General features: G+C 46.0%; 4 protein-coding genes across 4 annotated transcripts in view; 3 read left to right on the plus strand and 1 right to left on the minus strand.

The window, feature by feature from the left end:
- The window catches only part of LOC128724110 (sodium/potassium/calcium exchanger Nckx30C), a 52,159-nt gene extending 42,887 nt beyond the window's left edge, over window positions 1-9,272 (plus strand). The window contains exons 4-6 of the mRNA XM_053817875.1: window positions 1,511-1,768; window positions 1,909-2,045; window positions 2,129-9,272. Coding sequence (XP_053673850.1) covers window positions 1,511-1,768; window positions 1,909-2,045; window positions 2,129-2,369 — 636 coding nt within the window. The 3' untranslated portion in view covers window positions 2,370-9,272. The remainder of the gene's footprint in view (window positions 1-1,510; window positions 1,769-1,908; window positions 2,046-2,128) is intronic.
- A 3,631-nt stretch (window positions 9,273-12,903) lies between these two features.
- On the plus strand, window positions 12,904-13,656 carry LOC128724112 (uncharacterized). Its single transcript, XM_053817876.1, has 2 exons — window positions 12,904-12,918; window positions 12,984-13,656. Exons 1-2 carry the CDS (start codon window positions 12,904-12,906, stop codon window positions 13,626-13,628), a joined length of 660 nt encoding a protein of 219 aa, XP_053673851.1. The 3' UTR covers window positions 13,629-13,656.
- On the minus strand, window positions 13,636-14,441 carry LOC128724114 (uncharacterized). The gene is made up of 4 exons (XM_053817878.1): window positions 14,420-14,441; window positions 14,003-14,334; window positions 13,836-13,920; window positions 13,636-13,773 (listed from the first exon to the last, which is right to left on the minus strand). Exons 1-4 carry the CDS (start codon window positions 14,439-14,441, stop codon window positions 13,664-13,666), a joined length of 549 nt encoding a protein of 182 aa, XP_053673853.1. The 3' UTR covers window positions 13,636-13,663.
- A 724-nt stretch (window positions 14,442-15,165) lies between these two features.
- Window positions 15,166-17,183, plus strand: LOC128722879 (uncharacterized). The gene is made up of 2 exons (XM_053816563.1): window positions 15,166-15,310; window positions 15,603-17,183. Exons 1-2 carry the CDS (start codon window positions 15,166-15,168, stop codon window positions 16,967-16,969), a joined length of 1,512 nt encoding a protein of 503 aa, XP_053672538.1. The 3' UTR covers window positions 16,970-17,183.
- Window positions 17,184-19,496: the final 2,313 nt, after the last annotated feature.

The raw sequence follows: 19,496 nt of genomic DNA on the forward strand, positions 1-19,496 counted from the left end.
ATAGACAACCATCGCCCATTAGATGGAATGGGATTTATTCGTGCAGCTGGCAAAACTCCAAACGGAACGAGCCTTTTTTTTCTGGGACTGGCCGGAACGCTAGAAAGTGTCGTTAATTGACGGTAAATCTTCCATCGAATAAAAAAAAACACTAGGCTAATAAAATCGGAAACTTGACCCCTGTCGAAACGATGAGCAAAAAAAAAAACTCCTTGGTAAGGTTTCACTAACGCACGAAACTTCGACTCCGGTCGATTGGCCCAGAGAGGTAAATGAACCTTTATTTAGTGTGAATCATAGCAATAAGCAAGCCCCAAAGCACGGTGCAAACTTTTTCTGATGAAAAAAAAAGGGTACGAAAAAATCACGGCCCATGAAATAAATCCATTAACCTATTTGCCACACTCGAAAAGCCAATTTGTGGTCGAGCAATGGCTGTGAGGAAACTAAAAATAAACCCACCGTTGCTTTTCGATCGAATGGTCAAGCTGGTTGGTGACTTGCATATGAGTTCCCGTCGCTGGTAAGCCTCCCGAGACCAGCTAAGCCATCGAACAGCGGTTCCTTGAATAAGATTGAGTTGAAGCGAATTTATTTTCACTCCGATTCTTACCGGTACCGGAATCGGTAAATTTAGCCGTTTCTCGAACTCTGAAACATTCTGAGACCGCTCCATTACTAAGGCACTTCCCGTGATTCGACTCTCGAAGCCAACGCCATTCTTGTAGGCATTCGTCCGGCAGGCCCGTTCCCTGCAATCGTTCCGGGAAACGGGAAAAAAGGTCACCCGAATGAACTTTTTTCAAGGGCAAAGCTTCCCGTTTTGGATGCGCCGTGGAGAAGAAGCTTTCGCTCCCTGCGTTCGTCCTGGCCCTTTCGCTGGTGCCTGGAGCAGGATGTGCGCGACCTGCGTACTCTATCGCTCACGTGGCTAGATTTTATGCTCACACAGCCACACAGACTCCAACTCGCGTTACCATGGCAACCGGGGAACCGATTTGCTTGGTAGAGATAGAAACTTTTCGGTACGTGTGTTTGCGTGCGGCAACCGAGCGTTGTATTTTTAATGTCGACGAGCTTTTACGTTCCATGCGGGTGGTTGGATTCCGACTGCGATTCCTTCGATTGTGTGCGTGTGGTACGGACGAAGCGTTCGCTAGCCGGGAGAGGCTAATAGATAAAGATGCTGTTGTTGACCTTCGGTTCGCACACTCACCGGATGGCAATCGGAGGGTCATCTTTGCAAAGGGCTTAGAGTGTGTGAATGTTCATGTTTTTTTTTAGTTTTTTTTTCTGCTTTTTACATCTGTTCTAACCCCCAAATTTAATAGAAATATCACACGAAAATCCCAAACACCAATTTTGGGAAAATGTCAAATGCGACCTTTAAATGTTTAACCACGTGTAATTGAATTCAACGCTCAAGGGAAGGATTTCAGAGAGACACCAGTGCGACTGTATCCCGCAATTGTATGCCAATCGTACTCACTTCGCTTTGCTTCCCTTGCAGGGTAACGAATTAGAAGAGGAACCACCAGAAGCACTGAGCATGTCGTGGCCAAAGGGTGCTAGGAAACGAATAACCTACCTGCTAGTAGCTCCAATTATCTTTCCCCTGTACCTAACACTTCCCGACACCAGAACCCCACGGGGCAAGAAGTTCTTCCCCATCACCTTCATCGGTTCGATTCTGTGGATAGCCGCCTACTCGTATCTGATGGTTTGGTGGGCAACTGTTATCGGCGATACCTCGAAAATACCACCGGAGGTAAGGAAATGATGGTGATGGAGATGGAGATACCGAGTTAAATTAGTCTCGTAGCAAAATAGCACTTAACAAAAAGCTGTAAAATCTGTAGAAAAGCAAGAGATGATGTTGCTCATGCCACCAAACGTCCATCGTTGCAGGTTATGGGACTGACATTTTTAGCAGCAGGTACCTCAATTCCTGATCTGATCACGTCTGTGATTGTCGCCCGCAAGGGATTCGGCGACATGGCGGTGTCCAGCTCCGTCGGCAGCAACATCTTTGACGTGACAGTCGGGTAAGTATGGCTGACACTCCCGTGGAAATTGCACCCTGCAGCACAATGGTGATCGCTCTCGTTTGTTTTGTTCCTCTCCACAGCCTTCCAATTCCGTGGCTCATGTACGGAGCCATCTACGGCCAACCGGTGGAGGTGAACTCCGTCGGTATGGTCTGCTCGATCACGATCCTGTTCTTGATGTTACTGTTCGTCGTCATGTCGATAGCTTGCTTCCGCTGGCGAATGAACAAAGGCCTGGGCTTCACCATGTTCTTGCTGTACTTCGCATTCGTTGCCGTTTCACTGATGTTCGAGTACGACGTGCTCGTGTGTCCGTTCTAAGTGCACCGCCTAGAAGGCCGAACACTAACCCAGAAACGAAACCAAGCAGCTAGTATGCAAGCTCGTAAAGCAATCGTTACAATAATACAATATGCAGATCGTGCGATGGTACAGGGGGAATTGTCTGCATCGCTTCACTTCCGCTAGAGTTCGCGCAGATTGTATCTCTTAGACTAAAGTGTAGGGCAGAGAGCTAGAAGGAAACCCAAAGCCGAAACCGAGTGCCACAGAGGTGAGCGAAAAGCGCACGATCCAGGCATTCTCGTCACTGCGATGGCGATTTCGGTTTGTGGGCTCGGGATTGGAAAAAGAGATATAGATACGGTGATACTGATGGGCGAGATATATAGCGAATAAGTAAACAAACAACAACCAATCTTTTTAATCTACCAGCAATGGATATGGTTTTCCGACCGAACCACAACTAGATAAATGAAATCGACTAAATCAAGAGAAAGCCGGGGAACGCGAAAGAGTAAAGCAACAAAAGACGGAATAATAAGCGCACCGATCCTGCCATGAGCGATCGCGATCGGGTATATTAGGCCTCGAAGGCAAACAGAAAGATGTCGAAGACGAGCACGGAACAAAGCGAACAAGTGAAATGAAGAAAGAAAAAAAAACATCTAAAGCAAATCTACTAAGCAAGCAAAACATCTTTCATTTAAGACTTTTAACTCCTGTTCTATATTCGCATCTATAGTATTTGACTCTATAAGAATCAAAAAAACAAAAAGTGTATGAAAATGAAGCAAAACACTCAAAAATTTTAAATTATAACCAAACAAACAAATCTAATGGGTAGCAACGATAAATCCCTGTATTTCAAATGAAACTTAACTAAAGCAAAATGCATAACCAAAACATACACCCACACAAATGAAAACAAAAAAAAACTTAGATCATGCGTCCGCGCATTACGGAGCGGTAGTTTGCCGATGGAGGTGATGCAAAAGAAAACTCTAACAAACCGTATTTACGAGCGCGAAACATCAGCGAAAGCGCAACCAAACGAACAAAATGAAACTTACTTCTTCGATTTCTCTCTGTAGGTCCCTTTCTACGGATAGTAAGCGAACACACGCATCTAGATTTTAATCCACGTTTAAACGAGCAAACACACACTCACACACGCTCTGTATCACTCGCTCGAATCATGACTCATGACATCGATCAGGCAAGCATAAGTCTCCTAGCGTTACTAGCATCAATCTTAATCCTTAATCATGCAAGCAAGCAGCCAAACACGCTGGCGCGAACTCTAAGTCATGCTAAGTCAACATTTCCTGCAAATCAACAAAATGCAAAAAAAAAAGAAAACAAAATACTTCCTAAGATGCGGCTGAGCGCTGTGGACGGACTGTAGTTTATCATTCGACGAGCACGAGAGAAAAGGATCTTCAGGATCAAAAAATTTAACGAACCCCTAAGCCATCGAGCATTGTTACTTCACGTAGACTATGAAGCTACTACTTTCCTACAACTACTACCACTACTATTACCACTATTCTAAGCACTCTCACTATCGTAGCTGCGAGTAGAATAAAAACACAGACACTCACTCTCTCACTCTCTCTCTTTCTCTCTCTCTCTCTCTCCCTCGTATACACAATCCTTGACCCTTTTCTCATTAGCTTTTTTTACCTATATTCCGACTTGGGCGCAATGACCCTTTCGCGAGAGAACCAACTAGCGTTGCGCGGCAAATTTAGGCCGAAGATTTACACTTACGAAGGCAGTAAAGAAAAAAGAAACAAAAACAAAACCCAAATAGCATTATAAACAATTGCGAAAGTTAACGGGCGGGTTTGCTCTGGCCCACATCCAGCAATACGACTATAGCAACGAACCCATAACGGTAATAATTATTATCTACCCTTTAACTGGACTATCTATGATTGTTGGAATCCCGAGTGTACGACCGTATCGAGATTCGCGCGATATCGAGGATGAATTGAAGGTTCACCACACAACCCCCGACACAGAAGAGAAAGAAAAATAAAACGAAACAACATACACATGCAGGACACACATAGCTCGAGTGTCGAAGTTTTCAAGACTAGGCGCGAAGCATCCACCAGGCGTCTCCATCCGCAGTTTGGTATTTCGAATAATCTCCCACCTGATACGTTGTTCGGTTCCCAGCCATCGTGATTCATCGATTCATATCATTCACGAACGTGCTTTGACACATACACACACACACACACGCGCGAAAGTCCGGTGCGAGTGGAGGTCCTTTTGAAATGGTTCGGTCAGGCCCCATGAAGGGGATCGTTTGATATATAGGGAAATATGAGCGTTCGTAGAGCCAGTAGAAGCCTACGAAGGTGGATTTTTTGTGGATTACTGCATATCGCAGCAGCAGCAACAGCAGCATCATCAAGTGGATTCCATGCATCAGACGCTAGCAGAGGCAGTAGCTATCGGTGTCGGACCATCGAACAGAAACCAACGCCCAACACTATTGAAGGAAGATTCGATTGGATTGTTGAAAAGCTCCCACAAAGCCATAAGGTAACATAAGGCACGGGTAAGCCAAATTGTGTGTTGACCAATGTTTGCCTCGTACCGTAACGTGTTTGTCTTTGCGTGTGTTGCGTATGCTTACACGTGTGCCGGTGTGTGTTTGTGTGTTTGAATAGCTGCAGCAAATTTTGCACCAATATGTCTTTCGTTCTTTTCCCAACCCGGTACCACGGTTTGGTGGAATGTGACACCACACACATGTATAAATATTCGCCTTCATTCGGCTCCAGTTTTACTCCCCCGTTTTTAGAGCGTTTTGGCGTTCGAGTCTGCGAGTACTCCACTGCAGCAGTTCTTGGAGCGGTGTGAAAATTGCGTACTCATTACGCACAGGTTGATCGTTTAACAGATGTACCCCGGGCTGAAGGTGACCGAAGAAGCATGCCATCGCACCGGCAACTCTTCAGATCGTCATTGTATCGCTATTGCAGCAAACAAGCAACAACAACAAAAAAATACGCATGCTTGAGAGAAAAATTCGCACAGCACCAGCAGAGTGTTGGGACGTTTCCTTCGCACGTCGAATAAGGCAACCCAACGTCCAACCCAACATGGCTTGCTGGCTCACTGATGAACGCCATCCACAGCCATCATCACGGCTATTTTGCAAGCACCAAAATCAATAGCGAAGTATCGCAATCCATGCAGCAACAAACAAAGATATATATATATGCAAAAGATAAACAAACGCCCCGAGCGGAGCGGGATCGAGGGAAGAAGCAACAAAAAGAAATACAGAAAGAATACTAAATAATAATTAAACAAAGAGAGAAAAAAACAAAGATAATAAAATGAAATGTTAACAAATTTTTGAAAGGTTTTCTTGTTTTATTTTTTTATTATTGAAGAGGAGGAGCAGAGTTAGTGCATTCAGGTGTGTGGTAGTAAATAAATTATTAACAAATCATAGCACCCCTAGAAAAGGGTGTCCATGGCAACGCTAGAAAGGTGCGCGAGGTACTGAGCAAAGGACGCAGGCGTGTGAAAACATATGTCAATGTTCGGATACAGATTAATTATGTCGCTAGCAGATTAGTGCCAGGTTGCGGTAGGCATCGTCCCAAACAGCGAGACGAAGTTATGATACCGTATCGAAATGGAACCGATAGAAAGGTTTGGATAAATAGGCAGATGATTGCGCAAGGAAGGTTCCTTTGCCAGACGAGCAGCTCGGCTGTAGAAGCTTTTTTCTCTCTCTCTCTCTCTCCCTCTTTATCTTCCCCATCGTAGGTTGCGGCCTCCTTTGGTTCCCTTGTAGATTGCGTTTCGAAGCCAACGTCAATTGCTAGCTATTAACGGATATTGGTGAGAATTCTTGTTTCTTGTGAGAATTCGATGCCATTACTTTCGATACTGGTGGGCGCCATTCAGAAGAACAAAAAAAACACATGATACGAGAGTTCAAGAAGCAAAACAAAATGCATAGAAAGCAAAAGAAATCGTACATATCGGTTGAGACGTGTATGCTGTTGTTGTTGTTACTGTTATAGTTTTGTTTTCAGCATTCCACGTCTTCAATGTATGCAATGGGTGTGGCGGCGAATTTGCGCCGAAACCCACCACCGGACGATTTTAACTAGAGATTGAAGAAAACTCGACACCCGCTTCCGTTCCGCATTAATCGCTTTCGGTTCCCGTTCAGGTCGCGAGTAGGTTGCCGTACTTCTCCGCACTGGAGCCGGTTGGAAAGTCGAGGCATCGCTACGAAATGAACTAGCTTAATGATGGCGAAAAAGTGTGGAGCAAACAAAAAAGTGCGTGAAAAGCCTAAAAAAGTCTCAGATGGTGGTGGCTTCTGCGAATTATTGTAAAGTGTAAAACGTAAACTGAGTGGCACGAGCGGAGAAAACGTAAAAAAAAAAACAACAAAAAAACATAACAACAGCGAATCACAGTAAACAAGTATAAATACGAACAAACAAGAGTAAAGTCTTACAAACAAGCAAACGAAACAGAAAAAAAAACATACTATACATAAGGATGAGAGAGAAGAGGGGGAAAAACAATTGTTATTCACGTTACACAAATTTGCTAATTATTGGTAGGCATTAATGGTTACAAAATGTAAATATTGCACTATTTGCGCGCGATACGTAGCAAAGGGGATTGGATGACGCACAGAATCCGACCTGCAGCTGGAAATATGACCAGCTGGCAACGCAGAACAAGGCTAGGAACGTCGTCGACTGAGGAGGGTGGAAAACAATGGGACGAATTTGGCGTCCACCACAAGCCTCCCACCGAACATGGTGGCGCTGGTAATGGTAATGATGGACATGCAGGACTACATGTCACACTACTGAGGTCTCGGAACCATTGTTCGAGGCTGAGCGTTGATTACAGTACCCGTCCAATTACAGCAGCAATTACGCGATGCTAGTGAAAGTGTTTTTTTGCATACCGGAAGCGAAGCGTCAAGTGAGACATTGATAAATCTGCACACATACAGGCAGGCAGACAGACAGACAGACAGGCATTGAACAGTAGGCGGGTGAATGTTTTGTGAAAGTTTCCCAACAGCTGCAAGCTTCGGCGGGCCATGGGCTTCTTTGATCACACACTCTGCTCCGGGTGCATCGCAAGAGCACACGCTTCTTCTTCAGCTTCCAACAGGGCTCTTTCTCTCATGCAACTTCAACCAACCTTCTATGGCTATGGCTTCCCACAGCAGTCGACAACACGCACACAACGGGCTGGCCAGTTACGACGGTGAATCTTTTCGAGCGTGACTACTTCCTGGTACCACTGCTTACGGACGTTTGGCATCTCTACTTTGGGTTCCTGACGTTCCAAAGCCCTCGGCGAGACGCTTGCGGTCCGGGTCTTGAAGGCCAGGGTTGAATAACGGGAAGGGAAGGGAAGAGAAGGGGGGAAGGGACAAACAGTGAACGAAAGAGAAAAAAAAGCACACGTACGTGGTCAATTTGTATCATACTTTCGTTTGGCGAGCGCGCGAACACCTCCCACTCCGCGTTTCGCATTTTCGGTGGTTTTTCCGTTTCCCAACGAGTTTCCCGCAGCGACATTTGAGCGTACCCGGTACGTGGTGTGACATACACGCACCCACACACACTCACACATACGTACACCGACACCTAGGAAGCTAGGAACAGACCGTCGGCTTCGCATTCTTGTCTACTACTAGCCTTTACTACTATCACCACAAACACTACTATTACTGCTACTTATTACTCATCCAAGTGTGCATCTTGTTTGCTATAGACAGAACACAGTGTAGTAGGCCGTGCGTGCCGGAGAATGGTCGCGAACCGAGAGGGTGGAGGTGATAGGAAGGGGACTACCGGTGAAAAAGGACGCTCAGTGGGCTATAGAAAGGCTATAGAAAGGTAGCTGCAGCAGTACTTTTAAACATGCCGGTAATGAAAAACTAGTTGCTAAGCGTGTTGCGTTGGCTTTTTTATTCGTTTTTTCATTACCTATAAAGTGCAAACAACCAAATATTATGCATAAACGATAACACACACCCACACACGCACCTATACGTTGAAGATTAGTGTAGTCATGCATACTAGACATGTTAAATGAAATACGAAAAGAAGGAAAAGGAGAGAGACAAAAAAAAACCAACCGACAAACATAAACAAGTTTTTCGCTGAAATATAAAAAAAACGATATACGCTTGAAGAACACCCGCTTTGCCGGGGTGGGCTCATTCTAAAGAGAAGAAGGAAGAAGTAGACGAAGAAGAAGAAGAAGAAAAAAGAAAAAAGAAGGAGTAGGGCAACAAACAAACCAAAAAAAAAACATATAACATCACGTAGCTATGTAAGGGAGAGCAAAGGCAAAGCAAAAACACAATGATAAATGTTAGTCCTATTGGGTAAGGTGGGAACCAGCTCTCGGGGTGGTCAACATAACGAAATCATATTCATACATCAGCAAACAAAAAGAAGAAGATGCAAAACAAAGCTGTTGTAATGGCCCCTGGTAATTGGTGTAATCGCACGCACCGGATGGCGGGAGGAACAACCCCCAGAAGAAGAAGAAGAAGAAAAAAAAACACCGGTGGGGGCGTGTGCGTGCCGTTGTTCTTTTGCTATGTTCGCTTTGCCGCGGTCGAAACACGAAAAGGATAACAAACGTTGTGTTCCTCTTTCACTGTCGGGATGAAGGATCGCGCTCAACCCCCCGCGGAGGTAGGTGGGTGGCGCTCTCCTTTTATCCCACTCCGTGCCGTTAGCATTGAGTAGATGAAGTATCTAGTTTGCTGCCATTATTCTATTCCGATTGGATTGTTCGTTATCTGTTATCAAATGTGGGTGGTGAGAAGAAGATAAAAAAAAACTCAACCTTGAAGCCATGCCATGGCGCGGACGAGCAAAAAGAGAAGATCGTCGGTAGGGTGCATCGAGTTAGTTTTGATTGTTGCCGTGGCAACCACTACCATTAAAGTCTAACGTTAAGGTATTGGAATAAGATAAAACAACATGCGAAAAGCAACATTACATAACTGCTAAGTACTGGTTAAATGGCCGTTCGTTACGTTTAGGGGGTATCGAAAAGGGGAGAGGACACAAAAAGAGGACGAAAAAGCAAGCAGAGTGACACTCGAGAGATGAAAGGCGAGGCAGTGGAAAAGAAAGGAAAAGCAAAAGCTTAAAAGACAGAGGGAGAGAGAGAGAGAGAGAGAGAAAGATAGAGTGAATAAAACGGGAAGGAAGCTGAAGATGGAAACTTGTTGCATTGATTTGTAGTTTTTTAAGCGTAAAACAAACAAACAAAACAAAACAAAACAAAAACATTGTAAACACAGAAAACCTCGTCACCATTTTCAGATGTGATACTTTGGTTCTTGATTAATAACGTAGACTTGCCACCTGGTGGTAGAGCAGCGGTAAGCACGCTGCATAATAATAAAACAAAAAATCTAGTGTTGTTGTTAATTCCCTTCTCGGTTAAATTCCCGCGCCGTTTGACTACTCGTTTGAGGAACATTTTTATTTATTTATTTTATTTTTTCGTGTGGCTCGCTCCGAGCGAGTGCGCCACATGGCGACAGGCGTTGTATTGCACGTTGATTGTTATATACAGTAATATTCATTTTTTGTACCATTTGACGTATCATTGTATAGAGAACTCGAAAACGCATTCCATTGGTGCAATTGGTGGCGGAAAAGCGGACCCTGCGCGGGTGCAGGGTCTACCAAGTTCCGGGCGGGAAAACGCGATCCGGGTTTACCAAGCCACCGGTTTTTAAACATCGCGGAGTTATGGGGGTTTTAAACAAGCCACCGTGCGCGATCGCTTCCCTTTGCACCGATGCGCAAGGAGCTCCCTACGCAGAAACTAAACGCATATTGTTACTAACTAGCAAAACCTGAGTAGGAAGTTAACGACAGGCGCAGGCGAGAATCAGAGAGCGAATGGATCAGACGTGACGGCAGAACACGAGGCTAAAGACAAACAAATAAACAACAACAACAACAAAATACAACCAAACGCTTTTAGACTTCCAAGTTTACCATGAACAAATGTACTTCAGCATAACATAAGCCACAAAACCCAAACTTAAATAAAGTAAAACTGCTAAACATACCTTAGACACGTTGTTCATTGCGGTTTTGCCGAATGGGAAGAAGCATTAGTCTGTTCGCGAACGCGCTGCCCCAAATCCGGCCGGCCAGCAGGGCGCTGTAGCTTTGCGCGTCTCCAAGGATCGGGCGATCGGGCGAGGATGCCCTTTCCGGCGAACGATACGTGAACGTTGAACCACTGAGTTGTAGATATAGCGTAACGCTCGTAGCTGTTTGCTCTGAGTTTATGGTGTGGTTTTTTGGCCCGCGGCAAAAACGCCACGACTCCGCCGTTTGGGTTGCATTTTTGTTCTGGCGATCGTCAACCGAACGCACGGTGAATTTCGTTTCCATTTCCGTTGCCATGGCAACGCGAGTGCTTGTTTTACGGTGTGAGCGCATTCGTAACGTTGCTCTTTTCATGGGGGCGCTAGAGGTTTTTTTTTGTGGTGGTCAAAAGCAACCACCCGGTGGCTCCCGGTGGCTGCGGATTTCCCCCGTTTTTTTTTTTGGGGTACGTAAAGGGTTCGCTCAGTAACGCCTGCTTACGTTTCCAACCAAAGCAATAAGTAACGTAACATAAATAGTTGATAAACTAGCTGAACACAGAAAACATTCAAGCCCGACCGATGGAAGCGAAAGGCGAACTTATCTATGCCCTAAATAAACCGTAGAGATTCCATTTTTTAAAAAACACATAAATAATGCATAGCAGCAAAAATGGGAATAGGCGGAAGTAGGTGAGCAAAACCCTCGAGGCTAGAAAGAGAGCGTACAAGTACGATCTGCCATAGTTAAGCCGTTATCAAGATTGCCTCCCTAGAGCCGCGTGTGCTAGACGAACGGACGCATGGCGCATTTTTTGAGGTCCATACAGTTACATTTGACTGGATTTAGTCCACTTTGTTTTCACGGTAAATACTGATAATAAGATCCTTGACGGACGGAGGGGCTTAGTGGCCAGTTAGTAGATGATCGAGTAGCGGGGCGTGCTCGCTAGGATCACTCGATCGCGAGCTACCCAAGAAAACACCATTCCCACGTGCAGCGAACGCTGTGCTGCGACCTACCTGAACCGCTTTCATGCGACGCTTCTGCTAGTTGTACACGTTAAGGGAAGTATAGCGTTGGTTTGCATGTTTTATGTGTGTGTGTGTTTTTTCGGTTTGATTCCGTGACGAAAATGCACGGCCATCCATGAGTGTCGGTTCGATCCAGTTTACCGAACCGAAGCGAACCGTGGCGATAAAATGCAGACCGAGTGGGGCCGTGTGCGGAGTCTTTCTTTGGATTGTTCAGAATTCAGAGCAGCAGTCGGCGGGAGAGGAACACATGCCTGAGCAAAGGAAACCAATTGAAAGTCTTAGTAAAAACATTTGAGCTGCATGTATAAATTTTTAAACATACACAATACAAACCATAAACTAGGTTCGCGATCACGTTTTGCGTAGCTACCAAGGAACACGAGGAATGGTAATAAAGGCAGCAGCGATGGGTGGGGGGGGGGGGGAACTCACAGAAAAGGACATTCAAACAACACGCATACACGAAGAAACTCATCTAATCCACACGCATATACGTACATGGTGCACACGACATGAGGACACAACAAACAACCGAAGTAGATGCAAAAGATCGCAAGGAAGCAGAGTTATATACTGAAGTAATTAATTGTTGACAAATGGGATCTTCAGGCGTAGTATGTTGCGTTTGCTGTCGCATTTTTAAAAATAATAAGAAGAAAAACGAAACACCCAAAAAAAACAGAGACAAAACCAAAACTGAATGAAATAATGCGACATAAATAACAATGAAAAACTTTTTTGTTAACTATTATACATATATATAGATTTGATTTTATATATATACCTATATATCATTCTCATTACAAAGCATATATAGAATAAAAATAAACTGATTCTAAAGGAACTTTATCGTAGCAAGAATTCTTCACACGCTTCCGAAATGTGGGCATGCAAAATTTCTTACAAGAACGCCCCTAGTGCAACATTAGTATTTCGGTAATATTTTCAAGCACGGTCTATCTGATGTCCCGGGCGTTGGTAAATTCAATTCTCAGCTCAATTCATCTACTTTTCGGCGTAGGAATCATACACTTCTGCATTTGGAACACGATATTTACGTCCTCGTGACATAACCAATCATTAGTCCTATTATCAATTGAAATAGTGATGAAGCCCGATACAGATCCATAAATGAACCGAAAACCAATTCTTTAAACCAAACACAGGTTTAACGAACGCTTACTAGCTATAGATTGGATTTCACTGACGGAACCATGCTGTTCTGATCCTGACTGCGGCCTTGAAAAATTTCCCGCCAGAAAATAGTCACAGTATCGATGCTGGATAAATATTTTTGCAGTTTGACAGCTCAGTATGTCAAAATGAATGTATACGCGAGTGATTGTTTTGAAAAGTTTGCTGGTAGTTTCGAAATTATATTCAACCATGGAAAGTAAAAACGTAAGTTCGTTGCTTTTGTGTAATCTATTAACGACAATAAAGCGTATCGTTGAACACCTCACCAGGTGCGTAGTCCCCCATCGAAAAAACCATTCAAACTGCCTCCAAAACTTACTCCAAAAATGTGGAAAAGGGACGAAGTGCTTGCCTTCCTCCACACATACGAAGAAACAATTCACCATCCTGATGAAGATTGCTACGACAACGAAGAGGACATTTGGAACAGCATCTCGCACAAGCTAAACAACCAAGGCATTGAGGTGTCTGCAGATCACTGTAAAAGCAAATGGAATTTGCTTTACAAAACTTATCTAGCAAAACCGAACCGCGAAGGTACTTTTTTTGAAATCATCAAACGTATTGTAGATGTCCCATCCAGTTCGGAAGAGCATATTGAGGTAGCGGAAGTGTGTCCGACGAAGGAAGATGTTCTGATGTTGGACGAACGGAGTGACGACGAATCACATGGGTTGGATGAGAGCACAGAAAAAACCATCCACTCTGTTAGTATGACTATTGAGAAGGTTGTCGATTCTCCCGTCCGGGACTCCAGTAGCCTGCGCACATTGATTGAAGCACTGTGCTATAAGATCGACTTATTAACCGAGCAGCAGCAAAGACAAGAAAAACGCATCGAAGAGGTTTATCAATTACAAAAGGGAAATCAATTATGTTTATTAGAAATAAAAAAATGTTTAGACATCCCGTAATGAAGTAACCATTAAGTTAAAAGTTAACACCCGCGTCACATAGTTTCGTATGTATCGTTCTTAAAATACAGGGTGCCGTCATCACTTTGATAGATGATCTCGGTATTGGCAATGTCCGTTGGAAGCATCTCGGAAGCTTTTGAACCTGCAATCACAATTAGAATGATGTAGTTTCTGTTTCGCATGTCAATAAAACGCTTAGTTTACATGATGCCTGTGGTTGACCGCTGGATTCTCCTGCTTTGGACGATTCACCAGTTTCCTCTGCGTTAACACGATCCGTCATGATGGTCTGCTAGACGCACAGATGTAATGGATTAAATAAGTCACTCAAGCCGCATACTCGAGAAAACATCAAATCATGTAATGCTTACGTCCTTATACTTGTTCAAATAGATCTTCAAGGGTTCTACGTAGTTCTCGAATCCTAGTGCATACATGGCACAGAGAATATCCTCGGCGTTGATGGTTTTGCGCTTTTCCATGTGGCACCGATCGCAGGCCTCGGACGTGATGAAAGATATGAACTCGGAAACGCACTCTTGAATGCATTCCCGTGATTCTTTAGCAATTTTACCGTTCTTTGGGATGGCTTTCTTCATAATTTTCGTGATATTCGCTATGGGTAAAAACCGGTCCTGTTCTCGAAGTGGTTTGCCAGGCACAATAACTTGCTCGGTATTCGACTCGTCCGACTGCATACCGTCTAAATAATGGTGCGAAAAAACACGATATCACACATTGCAGCAACAATATTTCCCTGTTACAATGCAGTATTACTTATAACGTACCCATGGAACTTTCTTCCTGCATGTTGTAAAATTTAATGTCGCACGTTTAAAGAAATTGATTGAAGAGACGGACAGCTTTCCCCGTAGGCACGCCGTAAGCTTGGTTTGGGTAGTCAAACAATACAGTTCTTCCTGTTGTTTTGCCGTCAATAACAAAGTCTTTTCATCTTCTGCCGTACAGTCACGGCCAAAACTTGAGCTGCATCGATTGTGCTGTCAAATTGCTGTGTAGCTTATTGCTGTCACAATAAATGGCTCGAAATGATAGTTATTTGGAATGTATTTTACACATGAGTTAGAATTTTAAGTTTGCAAAGCAATAATTTATATTGATATATGTTTCAACCGCTAACATGCTTATGTGCTTAATGTGCAATCATTTCTTCTCATGTGTTGTTATTCTACACAAAATTTGTGTATAATTATCGCACATTCATTAATGTATCTCTTCTCGCGTGATATGATTACATCAATATTAAAGATGCTTTAATGAAGGAATAATTTATAATATTAACCTCATAAGACAATTTTAACAGTTTTCTTTTAAATATTCGTTTCTATATATAGCCAATATCACTGAGTGAAGCTTTGAGTAAAGCTGCCATAGTGAGTTGTGAGCAGTGAGTACGCTTCTGTTCAACACAGCTGAGTGAGTGCTCATACGGAAATTAAATAGAAAACAACAGCTGTCAAAACATCGTCGCACATTTTTCGCCAGGACAAAAACGATAGGAAACCCGCGTGAAATGGCGTCTGTGGAAACAAAGGTTAAATCCGTCGAGGAATCGGAGCAACTCGACGACAAGGAGGATGTGGACGATGAAGTCGTGGACGAGAATGCACCCGCCGGAAAAAAGAAGAAAAAGCGTTCAAGGAAACCGAAAAAGACTGGTAAGCATGGAGAAGGTTTTTGTCGGTGCGCAAATGATGACGACAGGCACCGTACCGGTTCTATTAGTGATGTCGGGTCGCGGTTGCTAATCGCTTGAGCGCAGGGGATATGTTAGTTTTGCTACTAACTGACCACAAATTTGCCGAATGCTTCTCTTCGCAGGTGTCCGGCGATGTGAGGTTATGTTTGGGTTGTTTTGTTTTGATCCAGGAGAAGCTATTTCTAGCAATCTTGCTGCGTCAATCCGGGATGGTGCTAAATTCTATCTTTTTCCTTCTTGTACCCTTACAGCCGCGGATTTAGCGGATGATGATGCTTTGCGCGAAGCCTTGGAAGAACGAAAAGCAGAGGACAAGAAGATCGCGGCTGCCGAGAAGGCTGCCAAGGAACAGTCTAAGAAAAATCAGAAACCTTCAGCTCCTGTCGAAGCGGATGGAGGCGATGGAGAGGGTGACGATGATGGCGATGAGGAGGACGATGGCACAGCTGCAACCGGCGCAGATGGGAAGAAGAAGCGAAAGAAGCGAAACAAAAAGAAGGCCGGGGGATCCGAGGCGGCAAATGTGCTAGTGGCCCCGTCGGTCCCGGTTGCGGAACAGTTTCCCGATGGCAAATTCCCCGAGGGTCAGATTATGCAGTATCCGGATTCGACCACGGCCAAGGACCGCTTCACGAGCGAGGAAAAGCGCGCCCTCGATCGCATGCATCTGGACATCTACAACGAGCTAAGACAGGCGGCGGAGGCGCACAGGCAAACGCGGCAGTACATGCAGAAGTGGATCAAACCGGGCATGACGATGATTGAGATTTGCGAGGAGCTGGAGAACACGGCTCGCCGTCTAATCGGGGAGCAAGGGCTAGATGCTGGACTGGCTTTCCCGACCGGCTGCTCGAGGAATCATTGCGCGGCGCACTACACGCCGAATGCCGGCGATCCGACGGTGCTGCTGTACGATGACGTGACCAAGATCGACTTTGGCACACACATCAAGGGGCGCATCATCGACTGCGCATTCACGCTGTCGTTCAACCCGAAGTACGATAAGCTGCTGCAGGCGGTGAAGGAAGCCACTGAGACCGGCATCCGGGAGGCGGGCATTGACGTGAGGCTATGTGACATCGGTGCTGCCATCCAGGAGGTGATGGAATCGTACGAGATCGAGTTGGACGGCAAGACGTACCAGGTGAAGAGCATCCGGAACTTGAACGGTCACTCGATCAGTCCGTACCGGATCCACGCGGGCAAGACGGTGCCGATCGTGAAGGGCGGCGAAACGACGCGCATGGAGGAGAACGAGTTCTACGCGATCGAGACGTTCGGCTCGACCGGCCGGGGCCTGGTGCATGACGACATGGACTGCTCGCACTACATGAAGGACTTTGACGCACCGAAAGTGCCTCTGCGGCTGCAATCCTCCAAGCAGCTGCTGGGACTCATCAACCGCAACTTTGGCACGCTCGCTTTTTGCAAGCGCTGGCTGGACCGCGCCGGAGCCACCAAGTATCAGATGGCCCTGAAGGACCTGTGCGACAAGGGTATCGTGGAGGCGTACCCACCGCTGTGTGATGTCAAGGGAAGCTACACGGCGCAGTACGAGCACACCATTATGTTGCGCCCCACCTGCAAGGAAGTCGTCTCTCGCGGTGACGACTACTGAGGTGGATCGTCGTGCGTGGACCGTGCATCTATTCCTCCACATCGCGGCTATAATTGCGGCCAATCGGCTGGTGAACAAAGAGGAGAACATCCCCAGGAGGCCATTGCTCCCGTACAACTTTTCTAAGGTCAACAGCAGGGGGGGGGGGGGGGCAACTCGTGTTCTCGTCCCTTTTTACCATCCTCATGCAGTCAGTGTTATTTTTGGAGCATGCTTTGTTTGTTCAAAACGGGCGTTATCATTGCGTTGTAATAAAGGCAAAGTCTATACAAGCTACACATATGGTAAGGACTCTTCCGCCATGCAACATGATGATATTTCGTTAGCTGTAAAGCGCAATCGGTGAAATGTGACCGAAGCACTCAGGAAACCATGCAGGAGAGCCATGTAGACTGTTGTTTTCAGGACCGCTGACATGTCGTTACACAATCTCAATAATTTGCAAAAAAAACCCAAAGACGCAATAACAACTAAAAGCTAGACCTTTCTCTGTCGTTAATGCATCGAAGGAGAGACGACTTCAAACAGCGAATTGCGCCTTACAAAAAACCGAGCTTTTTATCGTCCTCGATCCGCATCGGATGTAGGTAAAATCTAGCTAACAAATTACTTGTCGCTATTACGTGATTCCCACCATGAATGTTCGTTTCCATATCACGTTTGTTGTTCATATTTTTTTTCCTCGTCTTCACCCACCACAACCGTCAAGAGGCGATGGCTTGCTAAAGCAACCTCCTTACCGCGTACATTACTCATCGACAAACCGATCGGTCGATCTCCTCCCTATAGTGTGTCACCGCGAGCGCGTGCGTGTGTGCACGATCGCGCTGAAACTTGTCAATGAAAATTTGCACGTTTGTTCGCGCGCAAGGAGGAGTTCTTGAACCGGGACGACGGCTTGAACCGGCTTCACCCTGTCCGACCTCCTGCTGGACGTGTTGCCAGCGATCACCCATCCAGCGCTGGTTCGGCTGGTGGCCGCCAGAGGGCGCGGAAGCTTGGTGGGCGTTCGCGAATCGAAGGTGTTCGTGTGGGGCCTTTGCGGATTCGCTTCGCACGCCGGTACGTGATTTAGGTAGCAGATAAGTCCGCGGCTGTTGCTGTCGATTTCTCGCGCGTTTTGCTTTTATGCGCTCGCGATCACCAAACCGCGGGTTAGAAGAGCAGACAAAAGGGCAGGAGAATGGCACACCGAAGAGAGAGAGAAAAAAAAATGTATGCCCCGGTTGGGTGCGGTTTGGCGGGAAGAAAAAGTGGCCAACGCATAAGCTTTATGTCGAAGCCGTCGTCCGATGGCTTGATTGAACCACCGAGGGGCGCTTTTCCTACGGGATTCATCGTCCCACATCTGCCCGGAGGAAATTGGCAGACACTGGAGGCCCGGTGGAGCGTACGGCGGTTCCACCATTACGTAATCGATGTAATGACATAAAAATTCATGAAGTCAAGAAGTGCCGACTTGAGCAAACCGGTGATCTTGGGACGCCGGTTGTGCTGCGGCAAGCAAGCGACAAGGCAAGCGAGCCGTGCAGGGAGCAAACTGGTTACCTAAGGAGTCACTGCAGTGGGGCGCGACCCGTCGTCGATCGGTTTCTCTCGTCATCTTTGCTTCTTGCCGCGTACCGTTTTTGTTTTTTGCCAGCTTCCAACCGAATCGCGTGCAATTGGAGTGTGCGCTTTTGAAGTGGCTCTTCTCGCGCGGTGAGTCGCAAAATTCAAACACTGGCTGGCTGTTGATGGTGGCTACTCTACGGCGACGACAGCTGGCCACCCGGAGGTTTTTTTTTCCTTCGATGGAGTGAAGAGCAATGGTTCGAGTGAAAGGAAGCGCAAAATCGTGATGGTCGATCCGTCATGGTGAAGGTTCGACTTACAAGGCACAACGGGAAGAAGTCGTTCGATGTTGTACCCTTCGTTACCGTGGCGTGTGTGGCGTGCCGAAACCTTGTGCCGTTAAGCAAGGATAATAAAAACGACCGCGTGGCCGTGTACACGCGTGATTTTGAAATTCGCCACTTTGGGAGCCCACTTGCGGGCCCTCCAGCATGAAGTTCACTGATTGGTAGTCGGTTTGGTTGGGCGAAAAACGAAGGCCACGTTCGGTGCTTAGTTGGCCATGAAAAAAGCACCTGTGATAGGGGTGTCGAAAGCCAGAAAGGAGCTTGCGAGGAATCAAAGCAACCGCGAATGTGCATTTAACGCCGCGTGGAGATAAATCCAACCGGTACACACCAACAAAAAAACCCACCTAATCCCATGTTCATCGCACCGGTTACCGAAACGGATTGTCGGTGCGACCAGATAAAGGCTAAAAGCGAAACCGTAACCGATATTTCGGCCCCAAGGGTCCGGTGGCCTGCACCTGGAGCCATGAATGAACGGAACCTCGAACCCGAAGCCCACACATGGCCAGGCCGGGCCTTGAATGGAGGGCACCACGATTCGGCTTGCGCCATGTGATTTTTCGTGCGTTTCCGCGCAAACATCGGTACGTGATTCGCGCCAGAGTTCCTCACGCGCGGGTGAG

The sequence above is a fragment of the Anopheles nili genome, chromosome 3, assembly GCF_943737925.1.
Source record: "Anopheles nili chromosome 3, idAnoNiliSN_F5_01, whole genome shotgun sequence".
NCBI lineage: Eukaryota > Metazoa > Arthropoda > Insecta > Diptera > Culicidae > Anopheles > Anopheles nili.

Coding starts and splice junctions, on each gene's coding strand:
- LOC128724114 (XM_053817878.1), bottom strand. CDS start 14,441: ATGCAGGAAGAAAGTTCCATGG. Junction 14,335..14,419: donor GCAGGAAGAAAGTTCCATGG/GTACGTTATAAG, acceptor ACCATTATTTAG/ACGGTATGCAGTCGGACGAG. Junction 13,774..13,835: donor CGGTCAACCACAGGCATCAT/GTAAACTAAGCG, acceptor TTGTGATTGCAG/GTTCAAAAGCTTCCGAGATG.
- LOC128722879 (XM_053816563.1), top strand. CDS start 15,166: ATGGCGTCTGTGGAAACAAAGGTTAAATCCGTCGAGGAATCGGAGCAA. Junction 15,311..15,602: donor AAGGAAACCGAAAAAGACTG/GTAAGCATGGAG, acceptor GTACCCTTACAG/CCGCGGATTTAGCGGATGAT.